The following is a 22,392-nucleotide window of genomic DNA, read 5'->3' as shown; positions in this document are numbered from 1 at the left end:
AGTAATAACAATAGTTGCTCATGGCTTATATAAATCAGAAATATACTTTTTTGTGTGCGTGTGTGTGGTGCCGGGGATTGAACCCAGGGCCTTGTGCCTGTGAGGCAAGCACTCTACCAACTGAGCTGTATCCCCAGCCCACAAATACACTCAGTATAGGAAACTACTAAAAGGTGTATTTATGGGGCTGGGGAGATAGCTCAGCTGGTAGAGTGCTTGCCTTGCAAGCACAAGGCCCTGGGTTCAATCCCCAGCACTGCAAAAAAAAAAAAAAAGATGTATTTATGATTTACATTGAAAATACCATTCTGTCATGTATAACTAATCAGAACAAATTTAAAAATTAATTTTAAAAGTTTAATTTATAGGGAATTAAGGGGAACTCAATCTACATTCATGCTCATCTTTCTTTACTAACGTGATCTGGTGGTTTGATGTGTCATTTTTTATTTTGCCCTGTCTACTCACTGTCATTCAAGAATACCACAATAGAATCAAAGATGAAACCACAGAACACCTCCATTTATAATTAGCAAAACCCCTGCACATACCCAGCTCTATCTGACCCTTACTCATCTTGAGACATGCTGGAAAACAGTAGAGATGGGACTTGAAATCCTTTCTTCACATTCCAAACCTGGGTTCTAGTCACGATGGCCCAGAAGGAGCTAAGCTGTTACACAACGTGGCGTAACAGCCCTGCAAGTTCTTAGGCATCCCTCTTTTTAGGTGAATCTAAATACACCTCCCGTGAGTACAGACTGGACTCAGTAGCTCACTGCCAACAATCGAATCAGCTGGAACTGATGCAGTGGGTCCTCCAAGTGGAGGCATAAAAAGCAGACATCTGCCAGATTCCCTGTCACCCAGGACACGGGCCCTGGGATCCCAGCCATGGGGTGGTAAGGAAGCCCAGATTTAGGGTTCCAGCGAACAGGCACAGCCGGGCCCTCACCAACTGCCAGCATCCACCACACACATGCTCTGATCTTCACTGACAGCACCAGGAGCTGGGACGTCCGGGTTACAGCCCGTGACTGGGGCTGGCGTCTTGGTAAGGGAAGCCCCAGAGAGCTGGCAGCCACCTCCTACCAATGAGGACCCACGAGAAGTCAGCACCTGAACCCACGAGAGGCCCTCGGCCTCCAGAACTGGAAGAAACGCCTGCTGTTCGTGAGCCACACAATCGGAGGCATTTCGATACAGCAGCCCACATGGGTTAAGACGTCACAGAGTGGTCACGTGGACGATCCTAACCCCAAGGCTCTAAGGCCTTCAGGTGAAGGTCCTGGTACTGAGACAGATAAAGCCACCCCTTCTGTGCCCTGTCGGCACAGCCTTTCCATGAAACACTGAAAGATGATAGTTATTGCTGTTTTAAGACACTAAGAGCTGGAGGAATTCACACCACAGTATTACATAACAAATCAAGTAAGTCCTTACGCACAGCTAATGAGCAATGGGACCATCAACCCTTCGAGCACAGAAACACCCACAGAGGTGGGTAATGTTGAGATACCAGAGCACGGGCTCAAGCCAGGGCCCAGGCCTGCTGGCTCCAATTCCCTCACCCGGTAATCACTGCCCTTTTTGTTTGGGGGTTCTCTTCTCTTTTCTTTGGGGTCTCCCTAAGTTAGCAGGCTGGTCTCCAACTCCTGAGCTCAAGCCATCTCCCCTCGAGGCCTCCCGAGGCTGGCGCACACCACCACACCAGAAACCAAAGCCCTTTTAAGGGATGGATGAAAGGCTACTGCTTCATGAGATGCCCCAGGAATCTCTCCCTCCAGTTTACCTAAAATTATCTCGTGCACTGAACTGTATTCTGTCTCCCAGTTACTGAGTACCTACTATGTATCAGGAACTATGACCACGAGTCTCAGCCTCAACCATTCATGAGAACCCCCTGGGAAGGCCAGTCACACCAGAAGCCCTGGCAGTGGGGCTGGGCACACCTCAGCGGTCAAGCGCCTGCCTAGCACTGTGAGGTCCTGGATTCCATCCCCAGCACCAGGAAAAAAACTTTTTAAATCTCCAGGAGTGGAACGTGGGCACCCATGGGTGTAAAGCTGCACTGGTGATTCCAGAGTGCAGCCAAGGCTGAGAACCACCACTTGACATCACCTGCACTTCTCCAAGACTCTCTGCTGGGCAGTTTTTAGGAATGGGGCTCAGAGTGTTGAATGGCTGAGCAACAGTACAAAACTATAACTCGCAGAACCTGGGCCTCCGGGCTGCGTGCCTCCCTACTCTAGCTAGCTGTATGTCTTCCTCTGCTCCCATGTTCACTGTCCAGGTTCAGAGCACCAGACCCAGCCATGCACATGCTGCACGCCCTTGGTGGACATCACCAGGTGCCCCACTTCCTGGATTTGCCAGGTGGAGATTGGTGAAGGGTGCACTTGCTCTGGCCTCCTGAACAAGGCAAATGAGCTCAAACTTCAGAGACAATGAAGGTGCAGACTATGAATGGGGTCACTAGGGGAAGAGAGATCTGTGCAATAAACCCACCTGAGCTTTGGTCAGATTACCAGAGCAGGGCTCCGTACTCACTAAGGGGAAGCTGCCAAAGGGATGGCAAACCTCACCTAAGCCGAACCTCTCCAGGGTAGCCAGAAGGAATCTGAGGCCCAGAAAGAAAGCATGCCTTGTGAGATGCTGCTGCTAGCTAGCAGATAAAGCCAGTGGGAAGTCCACCATCAGCAGCCCACAGCAAGTTTCTTTTGAATGTTTTCATAAACAAACATGATGAGACCCAGTATGAAGTCGCTTGTCAATATCCAGGCAAAAGCAAAGACACTTTTCAATGGATTATGGATTACCTTTTTTAAAAAAAAAAATACTTTCTTTTGGAGTTTACAAAATACTCCAAGTCCTAAGAGGCCTAGGAAATGTACGTGTTACATGTAAGACTCTAGAAATAATTTTAAATAGAGCATATAGATTCATGTTCTTTATAGAACTTTTAGATTCCTACTCCTTACAGTGATTTATAAAATCAATAACACAGTGAATAAAAGGTGGGGTACAGAAACAACTGGTAGTTAATAAAACAAGTTTTAAAATATGCCTCTGCAGCAAGGCTAAAATGGGACTTTTTTTTTTTTTTTTTTTTTTTTTTAAATAAGAGATGGGGCTTCACTAGGTTGCCTAAGCTGACCCAGAATGCTCAGCTCAAGTGCTCTTCCTTAGCCCCCATGTTGCTGGACACCTGGAGTGAGGCTCCTATGCCACCTTGCTGGGGACACCTCCCATGTTCTTTTTTTTTTCCCAACACAATTGAGATCTTACTATTCGAGTCTACGTTTTTTGCTTAAAAATTACTTGCTAATATGTTGTAACAGTCTAGACACTCTATGAACATACTTCTAACAGAATATAAAGGTGATTTGAAAAAGAAATTGCGATCAACTCAAAGACACCAAGTTCCAAAAATTCTAATGCAACAATAACAAAAAAGAACTATGTAAGGATGTAGGGAGGATTCGCGCATCACACAGACCGAAGAGTATCTAAGAAGGCTCGGTGCTTCCAATCTCATCTTGTAAATGACCAGGAACTTCTCACTCTTTTTCCTTATTTTTGCCATTTTTATTTGTAGCTACATGATCAAAATTACTATGAAAATTAATGAGAAAACTGTGGCATTAGAATAATACCTAGGCGGGAGTACTAGAAATGTCACTGTAAGAGGATGTTCACCAGGCCCAGTGACACATGCCTGTAATCCCGGCAATTAGGGAGGGAGAAGTAGAAGGCCCTCAAGTTCCACCAGCCTCAACAACTTAGCAAGGCCCTGTCTCAAAATAAAAAATTTGCAGGCCATATAGCCCATCTGAGAGAGTGCCTGCCTTGCACGCTTCAGGCCCGGGTTCGAGTCCCCAGCCCTGTGGGATTGTGGAAATAACAAACGAAACCAAATCAAAATAAAAAATTTAAAAAACGGGCTGGAGACGTGATTCCGTGGTTAAGTGACCCTGGGTTCAATTCCTGGTACCAAAAAAAAAGGCGGGGGTGCCTGGGGAGATAGCCCTGAGTTCGATCCCCAGTACTGCAAAAAAGAAAAAAAATTAAAAAGCTTTAAGTTTAAAAAAAAAAAAACTCTCAATTGTAAAAAAAAATAAATAAATAAATAAAAATTAAAAAAAAAAATACTTTGTGAACAACAATAATCATTTGTCAATTCTTTTAAATTGCTACATAGAAAAAAAAAACTTTCAGACTCACACCTACTTAATTTAACTAAAGTTCCCTAAGAAAAAGTTCCCCAGTGGTGGGCACCTGGGGCCTCCCGAGTTTCCTCCGAGCAGCTCCGGCTCCAGGTGACATTGGCCAGGTCCCCGCTCAGGGGGCTCGGGTGGCAAACACCCCGAAGGCCAGGGCAGACGCTTGGGCCATTCCGGACCAGGAACCCGGCGGGTTTCCATGGGAACGGGTGGAGAAAAGAGGCTTCTTTCCTAGATTTGAAGTTCTGGAGAACCCGCCTCGAAGCCTGCCACCCTTGGCCACCTGGTGGGCCGAGGGATCGGCTGTGTGAGGGGATCCACCCAGGAGCGGGGAGCAGCCCGAAGCACACCCATCGCAGGCCCTGCTGCCACGAGCCACTAGGCTCCATCCTTAGTTTGTTCAGCTAGGTTAAGCCACATTGGGCTGTCTTCCGTCACCTGCAACCAAAGGACCCTGACCCCTCAAGTGTGTCCGTGGAGCGAAGAGTCCAGGGCAGCCTGGGGTCGGGGGCGCTCGGTCCGGCTGCAACCCTGACACGCTGACGACCTGCAGCCACTCTGTAAGTGAACCTCGGAGTTCGAATCTGTGACCGTATTTCCATGGACCCCGGGACGCGTGCTGCATTCGGGATCTCCCTTTTGGTGGAGAAGGCTCCCCCACTGGAAGGGCGCGTCTTCAGCTTCGGAACCCCCCCCCCCCCATGCGGTTTTCAGTGCGGGGCGACCCGTGCTGCTGCTGCGCCTGAGCCCTGGGAAGCACTAGCGCTCCCTGCCCGCGCTCCCTGCACGCCAGGGAACATCTCCGGAGGAACATTCCAGCTCACAGGGAAGGCAGCGTGCTGACAGCGTGCTGAAGGACAAGGAAACCAGGACCTTTCAAAAAGTTTTAAAAGCGTTTTCAAAGTTTTAAAGGATTTGTCTCCCACACCTTGCCCAAGGTCTCCACCTCCCCCGTCTGTGTGACCATCACACATGGCAGTTACAACACGGCCATCCTCCTGTGGCTCCCCTCTGCTGCACAGACGTCCCTACTCCCAGGCCTCTCCGTTCTCCTCATATATGTCTAAATCTAAGTCATTCTCTGGCTTATTCGATCTTTCCTTTGCCATCTTGTTTTGTTCTGTTTCTATTTGTACAATGGTGGGTTGTTGCTCAGTGGTAGAGTGCTTGCCTGGCACACACGAGGCCCTCCGTTCAATCTCCGGTACCACGAAAAAATATAAGTAAATAAACCAAAAGGGATACAGTAGGTCTGTGGTTACACATTGTCGAGCCTGAGCTCAGAGAGAATCACAGGAACCCGTAAACTGCAAACCCACGTCCACTGACTCCAAACGCACTGTCCGCAGTCCAGGACGGACTCCAGGCCCAGCACCACTTCTTCCCTAACCTTCACTTCCTGTGGAAAGAGCCCGGAGTTGCATTCCTGATGGCAGACAAGTCACCAGCCCTGCCCGCCTCTGCTGTTCCACCCAACTCCTGAAACATCACTAGCAACGCACACACCCCGTCCCTCCAGCCGGAGCCCTTTGGGTGCAAGGCCTGGAGATGACCTGAGCCAAGTGTCAGCTCTCCAGGTATCAAATGGTGAGAGGCAGCTTTGAAATGAAATTTGAGAGAACTGGAGCTACTTGGACCAAGTTCAGAAACACAGAGGCCAAGCTGACCAGCCAGACGTCACTGCAGAAACTGTCCGTCACTGCAGAAACTGTCCGTCACTGCAGAAACTGTCCGAGGGCTCGTGCGTTCTCCAGATTGCTAACAGCAGGAAACAGGCACAGCCAGGATAAAACCGGACGCCTAGCTGGCTCTGCTGCTGGAAAAGGAGCACTCGTTCACGCGACATCGTGGGGAATCAGGGCGATGGGAAAGCACCTGCCTGGACGTCACAACGCCAGAGCTGAGTCCAATCCTGTGCCCCGCCTATGTACCAGAGAGGCATGGTGGTGACCGTGATGCTCCCGGGGACCCCAACCTCCACAGTCACATTCTACTGAGGACTGCAGGCCACTGCCTAAGAGCCCAACATTCGTCTTTAATCAAAAATTTAAATAACAGTGAAAAACCACAGGACCAACTCTCAGCCTCAGCGGTGCACGTTGAACTTCACGGAGAAGCCCTGGGTCCCTCTTCTTCAGCCTTGCCGAGAGAAAGGGCAGCAGGACACGTTCGTAAACAGTAGGAACTCAGCAATGGAAGAGCCAGCGAAAGGTCTTCAGACTCCATCCTGCCCCTCAGCCTCTGACACCACACGTGTTCAGTACCCCCAAAATTGAGAGTTCAAACTAAATTCAGTGAAAATTAAATTTCAAAGAAAGTTACTTCTTTCCTTTCCCCACTAGGACACACACATTAAGAGAGCTACACAGAGCAGGCTGGGTCAGAGGGACCAGGGCTTCTCCTGCTCTGGTCCAGACCTCCAGAAGCTGGTCCAGCTTCTAAAGCAGTTCAGAGGGCCTCCTGGCCACTGGGCCCCCAAGCTGCTCGGCAGGTGGTCTCCCCATGGCGAGTCCCTCCCCTTGTCCCCACAGGCGTCCTGATACCACCAAACTGGTTGTTAAAGTGCTCTGCACACAGCTTAATTCCACAGCCTGGACCCCTCCCAGCTATGTACACAAAGGCAAATAAATAAAAGGGTACTTTGTTCACTTCTTAAGGCTCACAGGAGACACCAGTAAACCCCAAGTTCCTCACATGTTTTCTTTTCTTTAAAAGAAAATCAGGAGCCAAAAATGCTCTGAGCTAGTTGATCAAGGAGATTGGATCTGCCCTCCAAGAGGTGAGGACGCCGCATTTGAAAGGACTGCTTTAAAACCCACTCGGCACCCTGAGTTTGAAAGAGTCCAGACCTTCTGGTCCACTAATTCAGCCTCTGGAAATACATCAAAAGAAATAAAGATGCACATCCGAATGAATACACCAAGACATTCATTGTAACACTTTTTATGACAGAAAAATTAGTGCATCACTGTTGGGACAGCACTGATGGTTGTGTAGAGAGCAACAACGGTTTTTGCAAAGGATCTGTAAACGAGGATGGGAAACACTGTTTAAAACAAAGAAAAGAAAATGCTTTTTCCAGGGGGTGGGGGGTCAGGAATAGATACAATATTTTAACAGTGATATACAAAGTTGCATACAGTAAAGGTCCGATTAAAACAGGATGCTGTAAGCTCTTGTTGATATCTTTGTAATATCTACATCTGCTTTTCCATTCCTAATATTATTTGTGCCACGCCCTTTTTAAAATCAATCTCACCAAATGTTCATTTCATTTTTATCCCCATTAGCTAGAAAGCAATCCGTACACTACTTTTAAGTGGTTGCCTTAGAAATTTTAACAAGCATGCTTCACTTATCAAAGTCAAACCAACCCCTACCTGTAACTCCGCCCCAGCCATCCTCCAACCTTAGAACATGTTCACTCCTTTCACTTCTCCACTCACTGCTGCCACAGTGCAGGCTAAAGACATGGGCATTAGTGTTTTATACAGCTGGCCAGTACCTTCACGTACACCCCCGTCCCCTTCGCTCTCCATTGCTTCTGAGACTTTCCACTGGGAATCTTCTCCTTCTGCTTGAAGTGCATCCTTTTAGTGAGGTCTCTAGGATAAACTCCAGGTTTTTGTTAAGTCTGAAAGGTCTTCACTTCCTCCTTATTTTTTAAAGGTATTGTTAATGGAAATAGGATCCTAAGCTGACAGTGAATTTCTTGCTGGTGTTGCAAGAAAGACAACATTTTACTGCCTCCTGACTTTTATTGTTACACTGTCAGGATGATTCATCGTGTCTTTAAAGATAAGCTTCCTCTTCTCTCTGACTTTGCATAAGATCCTCTCTTCAACTTTTGTGTTGTGCAATTTAATTACATCTGTCTACCCTTTTTTTTTCCAGCCTGACTGGGATTCATATGACTTCATGAATATGCAAAGTGATGTTTTTTATTGGTCCTTGAAAATTCTCAGCGGTTACCTCTTCAAATGTCACCTTTTCTCATTTTCTCCCTCTTCTTATTCTGAAACTATAATTAAAAATTTCTTCAGATTCAATTAGCTAATTCCCTGTTTGGCTTGGATTTATTTACCTGTCATTGAATCCTTTCGACTATTATATTTTTATTATTTCAAGTTCACGTTCAAAGATACAGAGTCATGCAGTCTGGCAGCCAAATTGGGACCTAATCCAGCCCCAAACTGCATGGGTTCAGTGCTTGTGGCTTTGGACTTCCTGAGCCAGGTATCAAGGTAAGCATTTTGCAAGCATTACTCTACTTAATCCTTATAACCATCTCAAGAACTGGGCATAATCATTACCCATATTTTCCAGATAGAGAAATCAAAGCACAGAGAAGTTAAAAATGACCTAAGGTCCCACAGTCATTAAGTGACAGACCTAGGATTTGAACCCAAAAAAATACAACTCCAAATATTTCACTCCTAAGATTTGTGTAAATTTGCTTCCTAGCAAATAATGAATAAAAGGAGAGAGAAAAAGACACCAAGACACAGCTGGCAGATCAGTGGTAAGATGCAGACTCCCAGTCCATAGCCCTGGCCACCACCCTGTGCTCACGTCAGGGGCATATTTTCACGTTTTTTATACATCCCTCATCTTAAAGGTGGGCACACGGTACAGATTGGATATTAAGAACACTGAAGGGAACAGCACCCCCAGGAATGCAATGCCCCGGTGATGAGATTTCAGCTCTCCGTAAACATCAACTTGAACCCCAGCCCAACATGCACCTGTGATCCAATCTGAAGAGTCTTCTTAATGACACAAAAATAAAGGATTTTTGTACGACTCTTATTTCATCTTTTTCCATGAAGGTCTGACACCCAAAACCTTCATTCAAACTAATTATCCCCAAGCCAATTATGTCCAAACATTGTTAAATATGAGAAACAGACCTCAGAAGAGCTTTGCTCTGAATTCCTTCCTACATAAGGGTACCTGACATTTAGTCTCAGGAAGGGCATCGGCGGAGGACAGGTGCCCCAGATTCCAGTTCACCTTAACCTCTCCAGCCTCCCCTTCTCCACCCACCAGTAAGTGAGCGGAGCTATCCCAGAGGACACGCTGGATTCTCATCTTTGCCTGCTCCCCACCCTCCCACCCAGCAATGAGCTCAGCTCCAACAAGAAATGGGCCTTGGGCCTTGACTGGTGATCCGACTGCCATCCCACATTGCCCTCCCTCTTCCCAGCTACACAACAGGGTATGTGGGAGGACTTCCTGCCTGTGCCCCACGGTACAGAGTGTACAGGAGCCCACGAGCCCACAATTAAGGTCGTAACTGGCCCCAGTCAGCTTATGAATCAAATGACTCACTCACGTGCACCAGGCCCTACTACGGACACCAAAGGCACCGAGTAGGTGGAGAGACACCTGGACTCAGTCCCCATCTCCAAGATGCTAATGATCTCTATAGGAGAACAGGGCACAGAAATAGAAGAATGTCTACGTAAAACTTGCCCAGCAACGCACAAAATCTACAAGAGATGAAAACTGAGGTGCATACTTCAGGAGTTCAAAAAAAAAGGATTCAAGGCAGTCAGATAGCACATGCCTGTGATCCCAGCTACTTGGGAGGCTAAGGTAGGAGGATCAGAAGTCAGAGGCCAGTCTGGGCAACATTTTGGGTTTTTTTTTTTTTTGGGGGATTTTTGTTTTTAGTACCAGGGATGATTGAACCCAGGGATGCTTAGCCACTGAGCCACATCCCAAGCCCTTTTTTGTATTTTATTTAGAGACAGGGCCTCACTGAGTTGCTTAGGGTCTCAGTAAGTTGCTAAAGCTGGCCTTGAACTTGCAATCTTCCCGCCTCAGCCTCCTGAGCCTCTGAGATTACAGATGTGTGCCACTGTGCCTGGCCTAGCCTGGGCAACTTAGCAAGACACTATCTCAAAATAAAATTCTTACAAAAAAGGACTGTGCAGCTCAGTGATAGAGTGCTTACCTAGCATGTGTGAGTCCCTGGGTTCCATCTCCAGCACAAGAAAAGAAAGAAAAGAGAGAAAAAGGAAGGAGAGTGGGAGAGGCAGAGGGAGGGGAGAGGAAGAGGAAGAGGGAGAGAGAGAGGGAGAGGGAGAGGAGAGGAGGGAGAGGGAAGGGAAGGAGAGGGAGAGGGAGGGGAGGGGAAGAAAGGAGAGAAGAGGAGAGAGAAGGGAAAGAGAATAGAGGAGAGGAAGGAAGAAGGGAAAGAAAGAACAGCTTAAAAGGGGGAATCAGGAAAAATTATCATTTTGGTCTATTTTCTGCTGCTATAACAGAATACCTGAGCCTGGGTGATTTGCAAAGAAGAGAGGTTTATTTTGGGTCACAGTTCTGACAGCTGGGAGGTCTAAAGGCACAGCAGGCATGGGTGAGGCCTCACCTGCTTCCACTCATGCTGGGAACAAGACAGGAAGGACGCACTTGCTATACCACCTGCTCTTAGCAGGACGGTTCCAGACCCACTGCAGCAAGTGCTCAGGCCCAAAAGAAAGGTACTGATCTTTTTCTTTTCCTCTCCCCCAGCCATGTCCAAGGGTAAGCTACACCACCCCCCCAGTCCTTTAACTCTCTTAATGATCCAATTGCCTTTAAAACCCCACGTCCCAACTCTGCCACAATGGCAATCAAATTTCAATGTGAGTCTTGGCAGGGACAAACCACTTCCAAACCACACCAATTACTAAGGCTCTTTATTAATGTGCTGTGTAAATACAATGTAATTCAATAAAAGCATACAAGTTGGCAAAGATGCCATTTCACCAAGAATGCATATTCATAACTTATTCAGAATATAAATCCTGAGGCAGACCTCGGTTTAGAAGGATAATAAAAAGAAGAAGAACAATAATTTTGTAACGATTTTAGCCTAAGATAATGGCAATAGAGTTAAGAAGTAAAGTCTAGTTGCTGTAAAGCCAGCAGAGGTGTTGTGGACCCCGACAGACTATATGTAGATATAATAATATCCAAAATTATGAGAAAGACAGGCAGGGGATGTGACTCGGCGGTACATGCTTGCCTAGCAAGCAGGAAACCCTGGTTCATCCCCCAACATTGAGAAAAAGAAAAAAAATTCTAAGGAAGAAATGTAAAAGTCAGCAAGCCCTGGCACAGATACATCAATCTGAACAAGTGTCAATACCTGGAAGACCTAAGGACACCCGTGAGAGATCACAGCCCCTAGAGTAGCACAGATAGAAGAAAAGACACAATAAACAGACAGAAGCAGTTCCAGTCACCTACATCATCGCTCCCAGACCGGGGCAGCACAGCCTGGAGGGAGAATGTCCTGTGGGGAAGGGCAGGGAAGAGTCCTGGACTTCGGTCAGACCCCAACACGGGGCCAGCGCCAGTGCAACTCAGCTGAGGGGCCCCCAGACCTCGGTCTCCAGTCCGGGGCCCAGGACCTCCAGACCCAGCCTGGGGCCAGCCCAGGCTCCAGACCTGCCAAGTGGATCCAGCCTCTATTCAGGTCCGTCACACTCGTCTACCAGACTGACCCAGTCACTACAGGCTCTGGACTGGCCCAGCATTGCGAGGCTTGTGACTAGCCGCCAGAAACTCAGGCTCCAGACACTCTCCCAAACCCAAGCTCCAGGCCTGACCCCAAGGACCAGAGGCCAGGCGCACCTGCCTGCCGACCAGCCTGCACACGCTAGCGTGCGTGAGGACTCCAGCACAAGCCGGAGACCCCAGCAGGCCACCTGCGCGGCATCTCCGCCAGGCTGCTGGCTGGAAGGGTTTCCCAGACAAAGCCAGAGGGCAAAAACCGGACAAGTTCCCACCTCTTCAAATACACAGGCACCAGGGGCTGGGATGTAGCTCAGTTGGTAGAGTGCTCGCCTTGCAAGCATAGGGCCCTGGGTTCAATCCCCAGCACTGCAAACAAAGGAAAAAAAATGAAGATTTGGTCTCAAATACACAGGCACCATTGCCTGACCACATCAGGGAAATAGACACCACCAAAGGAACAAAACGAAGCACCAGCAACCGACAATAAAGGGATGGCATGCACCAACTGCCAGACGAGGGATATATCGTGATTGTTTTAAGGAAACACAGTGAACTTTAAGAAAGTTCAATGAACACAGAAAAAAACAGTAACAACCAAAAGAGAAATTTAACAGTGACTGAAATTTTTTTTAATCAAACAAATTTGGGGAAATAAAAACACAAAAATAAATGAAAAATGGAATAGAGACTGTCAACAGTAAAACTGATAATGGAGGAAAGGGAATCTATAGCTGGGAACCACCGTGTCATCCCGGGAATAGGGAGGCTGAGGCAGGCGAATCGCCAAGTTCAGGGTTAGCCTGGGAAACTTAGTGACACCATATCCTGTTTTTTTGTTTTTGTTTTTGTTTTTGCTTTTGTTTTGTAAACTGTGCTAGGAATGTAGCTCAGTGTTAGAGCACACTTGGCTGGATCCAATCCCCAGTACCACATACAAAAAAATAAACAAACAAATAAATAAAATTCAGTCTGTGAACTTGTGAACTCGAAGACAGGTTACTTGAAATATAGAACCAGAGAAGAAAAAAGAATGAAAACAAATGAAGCCAGCTTATATGATTCATGGGGCAGCATCAAAAGAGCCAATATTTGAATTACAGAAGTTAAAGAGGGAAGAGTGAAAGATAAACAGCCACAAAATATACTTTAAGAAATAACAGCACAAAACTTTTCAAATTTGGGGAAAGATATAAATATCCAGGTATAGAAAGATCAAGGGCCTCACACTCACACACTGCTGGTGGAGTTGCAAATTGGTGCAGCCACTCTGGAAAGCAGTGTGGAGATTCCTCAGAAAACTTGTAATGGATCCACCATTGACCCAGCTATCCCACTCCTCGGTTTATACCCAAAGGACTTAAAATCATCATACTACAGTGATGCAGCCACATCAATGTTCATAGCAGCTCAATTCACAATAGCTAGATTGTGGAACCAACCAAGATGCCCTTCAGTAGATGAATGGATGAAGAAACTGTGGTATATATACACAATGGAATATTATTTGGCCATAAAGAAGAATAAAATTATGGCATTTGCTGGTAAATGGAAGAAGTTGGAAATATCATGCTAAGTGAAATAGGCCAAGCCCAAAACACCAAAGTCGGAATGTTTTCTCTGATAAGTACATGACAATATATAACAAGGTGGGGTGATGGGGGGGAAGAGAAGAATGAAGGAACTTTGGATGGTGTAGAGGAAAAAGGGGTGGGAGGGGGTGAGGATGGAAAGACAGTAGAATGAACCAGACAGTATTACCCTGTACATATGTATGATTACATGAATGGTGTGAATCTACACTGTGCACAACCATAGAAATGAAAAGTTGTACCCCATTTGTGTACAAAGAATCAAAATGCAGTCTGTAAAAATAAAAAAGGTTTTAATTAAAAAAAAAGAAAGAAAGAAAGATCAAGGGCCTCTAATCAGATTCAGTCCAAACAGGATTACACCAAGGCTATCACCACCAAACGTCAAAACCAGAGACAGAACCAGAAGCAGGAAGAGAAAAGAAGCCTGTCACATACCAAGGGCTCCAGCACCTCTCACAGAGACTTCTCAGTGGAAACCTCAGAGGTCAGGAGACAGTGGAATGATATTTTCAAAGTGCAGAAGCCGAAAAACTGCCAAGAACACTTCACCCAACAAAGCTGTCCTTCAGGAATGAAGGGGAGATAAAGACTTCCCCAGATAAACAAAAGCTAGGCAGTGCATCACCACTAGACCTGTCTTGCCAGAAATGCTAAAGGAGTTCTTCAAAGTGAAAGAATAAGATACTAATTAGAAACACAAAAATAAGGTAGTAAAAAACTCACGGGTAAAATTAAGCACCCAGTTAAATGCAGAATTCTTTAATGCTACAATGGTGGCGTATAAATCACTTCTATCTTCAGTAGGAAGACAAAAAGACAAGTTGTTAAGCAATATCCCATGCAAAGATACAGATTGTGACATCGAAAACGAAATCAGCTGGGCATGGTGGTGCGTGCTGTAAGCCGGAGACTCTGGAGCTGCGGTAGGGGCATTGCAAGTTCAAGGCCAGCCTCAGCAACTTAGCGAGGCCCTGCCTCCAAATAAAGAATAAAAAGGACTGGGGTGTGTCTCTGTAGTACACTGCCCCAGGTTCAATCCACAGTGAAGAAAAGGAAGGGGAAGGAAGAGGAGGAGACAAAGGGAGGAAGAGAAGGACGAGGGGAAAAGAAAGGAAGAGAACCGCAGGGGCGGGGAGGTGAAAGGCCAAGGGGATCTGAGTGAGTAGCACACTACAGCTGTGCTTTAAGCCTCATGGTGAAAACAACGCAAAACTCTGCTGTCTTAGCTTCTTCACTGCTGTGACTAAAAAGACCCAATCAGAACAAGGGTAGGAGGAAAAGTTTATTTAAGGGCTCATGGCTTCAGAGGTCTCAGGGCCTCATCTCCATTCCTCAGGGCTCCAGATGAGGCAGGACATCATGGTGGAGGAGTATGACAGAGGGAAGCAGCTCACGTGAGGACGAGGAAGCAGAGAGACTCCACTTGCCAGATGCAAATATGTATCCCAAAGCCACACCCTCAATTTCTAGCTCCTCCAGCTACACCCCACCTGCCTCCAGTTACCACTCAATTAATCCAATTACCGTTAAATTAATAGGTGATTAATTTACTGACTGGGTAAAGGCTCTCGCAACCCAATCATTTCCTCTCTGAACTTTCTTATCTTTCTTTTTTACTATCTCACACACGAGCTTTTTGGGGACACCACATCCAAACCATAACATCTGTAGAAAATACACAAAGAATTTAAAAAAAAAAAAAAAAATGCATACCAGTAAGAAAATCACCAAATCACAAGTGATATACCAAGGGAGGAAATAAGGATCTACAAAACAACCAGAAAACAATTAAGAAAATAAAGAAGTCCTAGCCTATCAATGATTACATTGAATGTGAATGCATCAAATTCTCCAATCAAAAAGAGAGGGGCTAGGGCTGTGGCTCAGTGGTGGTGCACTTGCCTGGTATGTGCAAGGCACTGGGCTTGATCCTCAGTGCTACATATAAATAAATGAGTAAAGTGATGGTCCATCAACAACTAATAAAAATATTTAAAAAAAAAAAAAAAAAAACCACAGGGCCCTGGGTTTGATCCCCAGCACCGCAAAAAAAAAAAAAAAAAAAAAAAATCTTGAGATAAACAAAAATGAACATACAACATACTCAAAACTTACAGGATGCAGTTCTAAGAGGGTTATTCATAACAATAAGTGTCCACGTCAATAAAGACTTCAAACACACAACCTAACGTTATACCTCAAGAATTAAGCCCAGAGCCTGTAGAAGGAGAGAAATAACAAAAATCAGAGTAGAAAAAAATGAAATTGTGGCCAAAAAACAACAGATCCATGAAATTAAGAGTTGGTTTCTTGAAAAGATTAAAAAAACAAAACTTCAGCGAGACTGAAAGAATGTGATGAGCCCAGGAATAGGTGCTGTTCATGCCTCAGGAGAAGAGAGTCCCGTCGTCACCAAAGCACAGATGAACCAGGAGGGCCCTGCGTTGAGGGGACTGCCAGGCAAAGGAAGATGAATGCCACAGGACCTCACGTGCAGGGAATCCCAACACCCAGCTGGCAGAGGTGGGCCATGGCGGTCAGCGGGGGCTGGGGCGGGGGCTGGAAGTGGGAGCGGTGGCAGCCAAAGGGGACAGATTTCAGTTAGGAGGACCGTGTTCCAGAAATCCATGGCACCGCACGGTGACTGCAGCTAACAGCCCACCGCAGCACACGAACAGGACAGGAGCTGCTCTCACCACCGGAGGGGAGGTAATGCTTCCGCTGGAGAGCTCACCGGGGCCCTGCCCCAGGGCAGACACATCTCAGGGCATCCTACTGTGCACGATAAATACCTACGACTTTGGTCAATTTAAAAATACATACATATATATATTACATGACTGTAATCCCAATAACTCGGGAGGCTGAGGCAGGAGGATCCCAAGTTCAAGAACAGCCTCAGCAAGGCTCCTAAGCAACTTACTGAGACCCTGTCTCAAAATAAAATAAAAAAGAAGGGCTGGGGGAGTAGTTCAGTGGTAGAGAGCTTGCCTAGCACGTGCAAGGCCCCAGTACCACAAGTAAATAAGTAACTTTTTAAATAAATAAGAAAGTTCTAAATGCCAACATGGAATAATACACAAAATATATTGTTGTAAGGAAAATGCAAAAAGCAAAGATGGTGCTGGGCTGGGGAGGTACCGTGGGGGCGCCAAGCTTGCCTCGCATGCACAGGCCCTGGGCTTGCTCCCTAGCATCCCGCAAAAAAGAAAACAGCAAAATCGTGTGGGTTGTGCTACCATTTGATTTTTTTTTTAAGGATGAAAAGGCACGAGGCACGCATGTGTACTTGACTACATAGAGCTATGTAGACATATTGTACCTGAAAAAACACAAAAAACTAATAACACTGTTGGTCTGTGAAAGAACAAACCGACCCGCAGAGAGACGTGCAGGGGATGCTTCACTGAACGCTCTACAGCTCCAAAGTGAGCAGCCCTGAGAACGGCTGCTCCACGCCGATTCCCCTTCCCAGAGGGTGAACCGACACAGCACCAAGAGTTCAGTGACGACCGTCTCCTCCTCGGAGTGGGAGATGAGACGCCTCCAGCCATGCGCTGGGAACTGGTCCGGACCAGTCTCCGCCTTTGACTGGAACTTGGACACTCAATAATGGATTTCACATTTCTCTCTTTTGACAACTGAAAAAGAAGTTGGTACACAGTTTGTGTTCACCCTCTTCCAAGTCTGGATTTTAATGATTTACCCAGTAAACAGAAAAATACTTCCAATTCACAACCTATTGAAAGCGAGAAAAGCTGGGGTCCACAGTACGACTTTGTTCCCCACTTCGGAGAAGAAAAGGTCTCTCTGACATTCCCACTCAGGCCCTGCTCAGGAAAACACAGGAATAATCACACTGTAATGATTTCTCCACGGAGAGAAAACAGTGGGCAAGAGAAGAGAAAGGACACTCTCCGCCTGCTGCCACTCTGCCAGCACCAGGTGGTGGCCGCCAGGGCTGAGCGGGCTGGTGCCATTGGTCCCCGGGGCCCGGAGGCAGCCAATAGCGGTGCTCTAGGAGAAGGAAGAAGGATATGAAAAATGGCAAACCCTGCCCAGCCCTGTCCTGGAAACCCAGAGTCGCCTGAGAGTGCACTGGTGCTGGGACTCACCCCACCAGAACTGTGAGGGGCCTCACAAGGGGGCAGGGAAGAGGACGCTGGGCTTTCTCTTGAAAACTGCTTCCGGGTCTTTCAGATCCCACCCTTGGGAGCTGGGAGGGGACTGACTGATCCCTTCATTGTTGAAACCCCAAGACTTCCCTTTCTATTTTTACTTTAATTTGGTTTATTAAGTTGAAAGTTTCAGAAGTCACAAAAGGGTTTGCAGTGAATAGTTTAGCTGTCCTCTGCCTCCAGCAAAAAACATCCTTAGTTTCCTGTGGGTCCTCCAGAGAGATTCTTTATGCCTATCAGAAAAGGGTTTGATCTCAATCCTCCTTTGATTTTGTTCCATACAGACGGTCGTATGGAACCATGAGTCTTTGAAGAAAAAAAAAAAGCCAAAGGATCTTTGCATAATCCTAAGTCCTTATAGGAACACACTGCCCTTTCTACAGAGAAATCACTTTTTTCTTGCGGTGCCAGAAATGGAACCCAGAGCGACACACATGTTAGGCAAGCACTTTCCAACACCTCCCGTCTCCCTGAAAGTTAAGGAGAAGCAGTATGGCAAAAGAAAACAGGATGCCTAGAGAACCAAATGCAATTACCAGCAAATCAGCTCCGTTCTGGTCCAGGATTCTGAGCCCTGAACACCTGGTTGATCTTCCAAGTCCCCCCCAGGGATAACCCTGCACAGGTGTTCTCAGCTCTCCATGGAGATCCAGAGGCCTCGTCAACGAAATTGAAAAGGGAGGCAAGTGGGAAGTGGATTCAAGTATTTGATTCTTGTGGACTAGCAACAAGGAAGGGAAGAACGATGAAAGAGAAACACGCGCCTTCCACTGGTTAATCAGTAACCCACATGCACCAGCACTGAACTGGACAGCCTCCTGCCTCTGGGGGCAACGTACAGGGTGGGCACGGGCACCCGAATGCCTGGGCAAGTTTATATTTCCTTGCTAAACTCAGAAGAACCAGCCACAGAGAAAAGAGGGTGCCTTCAGGATGGGCCACAGATAACAACTCAAGAAGAGCAAAACCCAGAGATCCTCCGAGGGCTGTCCAGTGTCTGAAACAGAGGCTGAATTCTCATGTGGAGTCCACACCCAGTTTGAAATCCCCCACCTTCACCCCTGGAGTCTGAGATGCTGGGAGGAGAAGCGCCAGGAGGGAGGTGGGTTTTCAGAAGCACTGTGCTACTAGGAACCAGGCGTCTGGCCATCAGTCCCAGCCTGGCCACCAGGCGGCAGTGTGGGCATAAACATTCCTGAGCCTCAGTTTCTCCATCGGTAAGCCAACTTAAAAATACTGCAGACATAAACCAGCTCCGTACAATCCAATCGCATCTCCCAGTACCCCAGCAGAGCTGTCTAAGGAGCACCAGAACCCGGCTTCTGGCATAACTTCAGCCATTTTCAACAACTGTCCAAGGTACTTCTGGTCCCCAGTTAGAAAAGCATTAGAAGAAAACATCATTGCAGCAATGTCTCTCCATAGGAGTTCAAGAAACATAAGCAGGCACTGTTTGTGTAAGATAAAACCAATCTTTTTTTTTTTTTTTTTTTTTTTTTTTGGTGCTGGGGATTGAGCCCCGGGCCTTGTACATGCTAAAACCATTATCTTGAAATGCCAGAAAACACACATTAAAATCACGAAGAGTCCCCTTAGACCACGGCAAGTTGACAGCAATCCAGAAGTGATAAGTGGGCCACTTTGATGTGGAGAGAACTCCAAGGAACAGAACCTAAACACGGCTCCCTTCTAAACAAACAGCCAACGCAGTTTATAAACACAGTCCTGCAGGTTCTCCTGGAGTCAGGCCTGACTCTACAACCTCCTGAACTCCACACAGGGAACACAGCTTCCCCACTCACCCCAGCTGAGCAGGAACACTGCAACCTGTCTGCACTTTGCATGAAGTGGGAACTTGAAAATAAAACCAACTATATGTATGGCTTAAGTTTATATACATATAAATTTAGTCCTGCCTTAGTGAGTGGCAACACGAGGTAATGTACCATGGAGGCAGACAGACCTGGATTCAAATTCCCTGTCAGTTCCACACTCCGATCTTGGGCAAGAAACTAACCTCTCTGGCCTCATCAATAACAGGGGGTAATTGCAACCTCTCTTGATTATTGTGAGCACACAGTGAGTACCATGCACCTACTAGGAACATATGCTCATGTCCTCCTTATCTTCCAGAACCCTTTAAGATATTTACTGGACAAAAGAACTATCATAAAAGCTATCCCCCCATATTAACTCTAAATCAGGCCAAAATTCTTCAGGCCAACTTAAACATATACACTAACTGAAAACGGACTCTTGCACCACGTGAGATCTTGTGATATATGTTTACAACCACATATATTATCAGAAGGTGCACATCACCACTTCCAATCGGTATTAGGGAAGATCACATGAAACTGCTGATGCTTTATAGTTGGATTTCCAATGATAGCGATTTCATAGGATTGTGAATACCAAGTCTGGAGCAAAGATTTGATATCTGCTCTCCCTGGATATTTTTTTTAAACAGCAAGATTAGAAATTCATCACTTTGCATTTTCATTCCATTTATTAGGTATGTGGCTTTAAGAAAAGCATTTAGGGCAGGGGAGGTAGCCTAGTGGTGCAGTGCTTGCCTGGCCTGTGTGAGGACCTGGGTTCCATCCCCCCAGTACAGCAAAAAAGAAAAAAAAAGGAAGAAAATTTAGTAACCTTGGGCCCTGGCTTCCTGATTTATATAATACATGTGGTGGAGTCATCTTTTCCTGCTCTGCACTTTGATGAGCGCACAGCATAGGTACTTAGTGCATCCCAAATGCAGAGCTGGTAAGAATGCTTTTAACTTTGCTATAAAAGTTTTCTTGGTTCTCCCTTCTGCATCTGTCCTGTCCTCTTCCACTTTGAAGCACAGAAGACAGAGAGCTCGAGGATAATAACACGAAGCTGTGTAAACTTCTCCAGGGGTTTCTGCAAACGCTCTTCTAATCTGCCGCACCCTATCACAGCAGTACTGGATTTCTCCTTCAACGAAAATGGTCACGGTGTCAAAGAGATGTGAGCAAGTGTGCACTCAACTGTGTCTAAACGATTTTCCTTGTGACCAAAGCCAGGCTGGAATAAGCCCCTGCCAGTGGGAAGAGCGAACACGCTTCCCAGGCGAGGGGGCATTGTCCAACGGCATGAGTTCTGCACCACTGGCTCCACCATTCACAGCCTGTTTCCAGACAAAGGGCAGTCGCCAAGCAGGACGCTCCTCAGCAGGCTGCTCTGAGCTCATGAAGAGTATTAGACTATGAGGAGGAGAGGGAAGAAGACCAGGGCCTTCCTAGCCTCCCATGTTCTAGAAATGACAAGACCGGGGTCAATACTGTGCACAGGTTTGCCATGGCTGTAGCAGATTTCAAGAGCCTAAATTCACTCAAAGTGCCTAGAAATTATTCCAGTTCATACGTTAAAATGTTTAACACTCTACTATGTCCCTTTTATCCTTCCATAATTTTTTGCCCACCCCCTTTTCTCAGAGAAATAGCAGCTACAATCCTTCCGGTGTGCAGACGGACACTGTTGCTAGGAGGGGCAGGAGGTTCATAATGCCAGGAAACATGGAGCCAGAACAAAGGGCCTCTGGACCCTCACCTCATCTTCATCTAAGAAAGCTGAGAGGCTTCTGAGGTCCCCCCAGCACTGCACGTTTTAGGGTATCTGTACTACACAAATATATGCAGGCAGGTGCACAGTGTTTCCTGCCGTAAACCCTCATTGCTCAAAAACTTATTTTTTTGCAAAGTTTCAACACGTGTTTCTGAATCTAGAAGTCTGATCAGTCCCAGATCAGCTGTTGTCTTAGGAGCACCAAAGGTACAGCCTGCACCCTGAAAACCCAAAGTCACATTAGAATTATTGTGAAACTCACAGCTCTTAATTCACTGAGGGGAGGGATCTGGATTTATTTATCTTGCTTTGTATATAAGTTCTTGATAAATATTTGTTAACTAAATTAATAAATCAAATACAAAACGTCGCATTCAGAATTTGCACAGGGCTGTGACATAGCTCAATGATGGAGCACTTGCCTAACATGTGAGGCCCCAGCACAGAAAAAGGACTATCCTAGTATTTTACATATGGCACCCCAACAATTATCATCTTTATCATGTTCATTTTTTATAATTCTACCCCTGTAATTATGTAAAAGATTGATTTTCTTTTTTAAATAAATTGAAGTCGAGGACAAGAGAAAACATAGCAAACAGGAGCTGTGACTTTTAACACATTTCATTCAGAGTCTGGAACAACTGCAAACCTGGCTCCACCCACCACCCGCCCCTCCCTTTGTCTCCTTGTGGCCTCCCCAGCCTGCCCCCAAGTCCTCCCAATCTCCTTATCCCAAGATCTGCCAAAACGCAGTTTACCTCCTGGAACCAGCAAACACAAGGCACTGAGAACCAAGGACCTGGAGCCAGAGACAAGCCATCAGAGGGTCACAAACTACCTGAACCTGAAAATTAAGTTTTTCCACTTTTTAATAGGAAAAAAAAAAGGAAAAACTCAACCCAGCACTGAGCTTTTTAAAAAATATTTAAATGTTTTAACTATTTGAGCACAATGTCTAGGCATTAATAACAAAAACGATGGGAGTGAACAGAGAACTTCAACAGCATGTTATTTGCTGTCACTTGAAAAGAAATATGTGGATTTTTTTTGCTGATGACAGAAGGATATTATCTTAAAACTTCTACCAGTAATAAACACTTGCTATTCTGGAAAGCAAATTGTTTAAAAATAGGATACCATGTCATGAGGCAGAAGGAGCCCAAGCTGGATGCCAGTCTGGACAACTTAGCCAGACCCTATCGCCAAAGGGCTGGGGTGTAACTCAGTGGTAAAAGACCCTGGGTTCAAACCCCAGGATGGGGTGAAGTGTGGGGTGGAATAAAGGTCACCCACGTT

The 22,392-nt window shown here is 46.3% G+C and overlaps 1 protein-coding gene across 1 annotated transcript in view; it reads right to left on the bottom strand.

Moving 5' to 3' along the window:
* PLCH1 (phospholipase C eta 1) overlaps positions 1-4,854 on the bottom strand; it is a 169,490-nt gene extending 164,636 nt beyond the window's left edge. Inside the window, exon 1 of the mRNA XM_079156055.1 lies at positions 4,279-4,854. Within this exon, the coding sequence (XP_079012181.1) occupies positions 4,279-4,424 (146 nt within the window). The 5' untranslated portion in view covers positions 4,425-4,854. The remainder of the gene's footprint in view (positions 1-4,278) is intronic.
* Positions 4,855-22,392: the final 17,538 nt, after the last annotated feature.

The sequence above is a fragment of the Sciurus vulgaris genome (genome assembly GCF_902686455.1).
Source record: "Sciurus vulgaris genome assembly, chromosome: 10".
NCBI lineage: Eukaryota > Metazoa > Chordata > Mammalia > Rodentia > Sciuridae > Sciurus > Sciurus vulgaris.
This window is presented reverse-complemented; position numbering and strand designations above follow the sequence as displayed.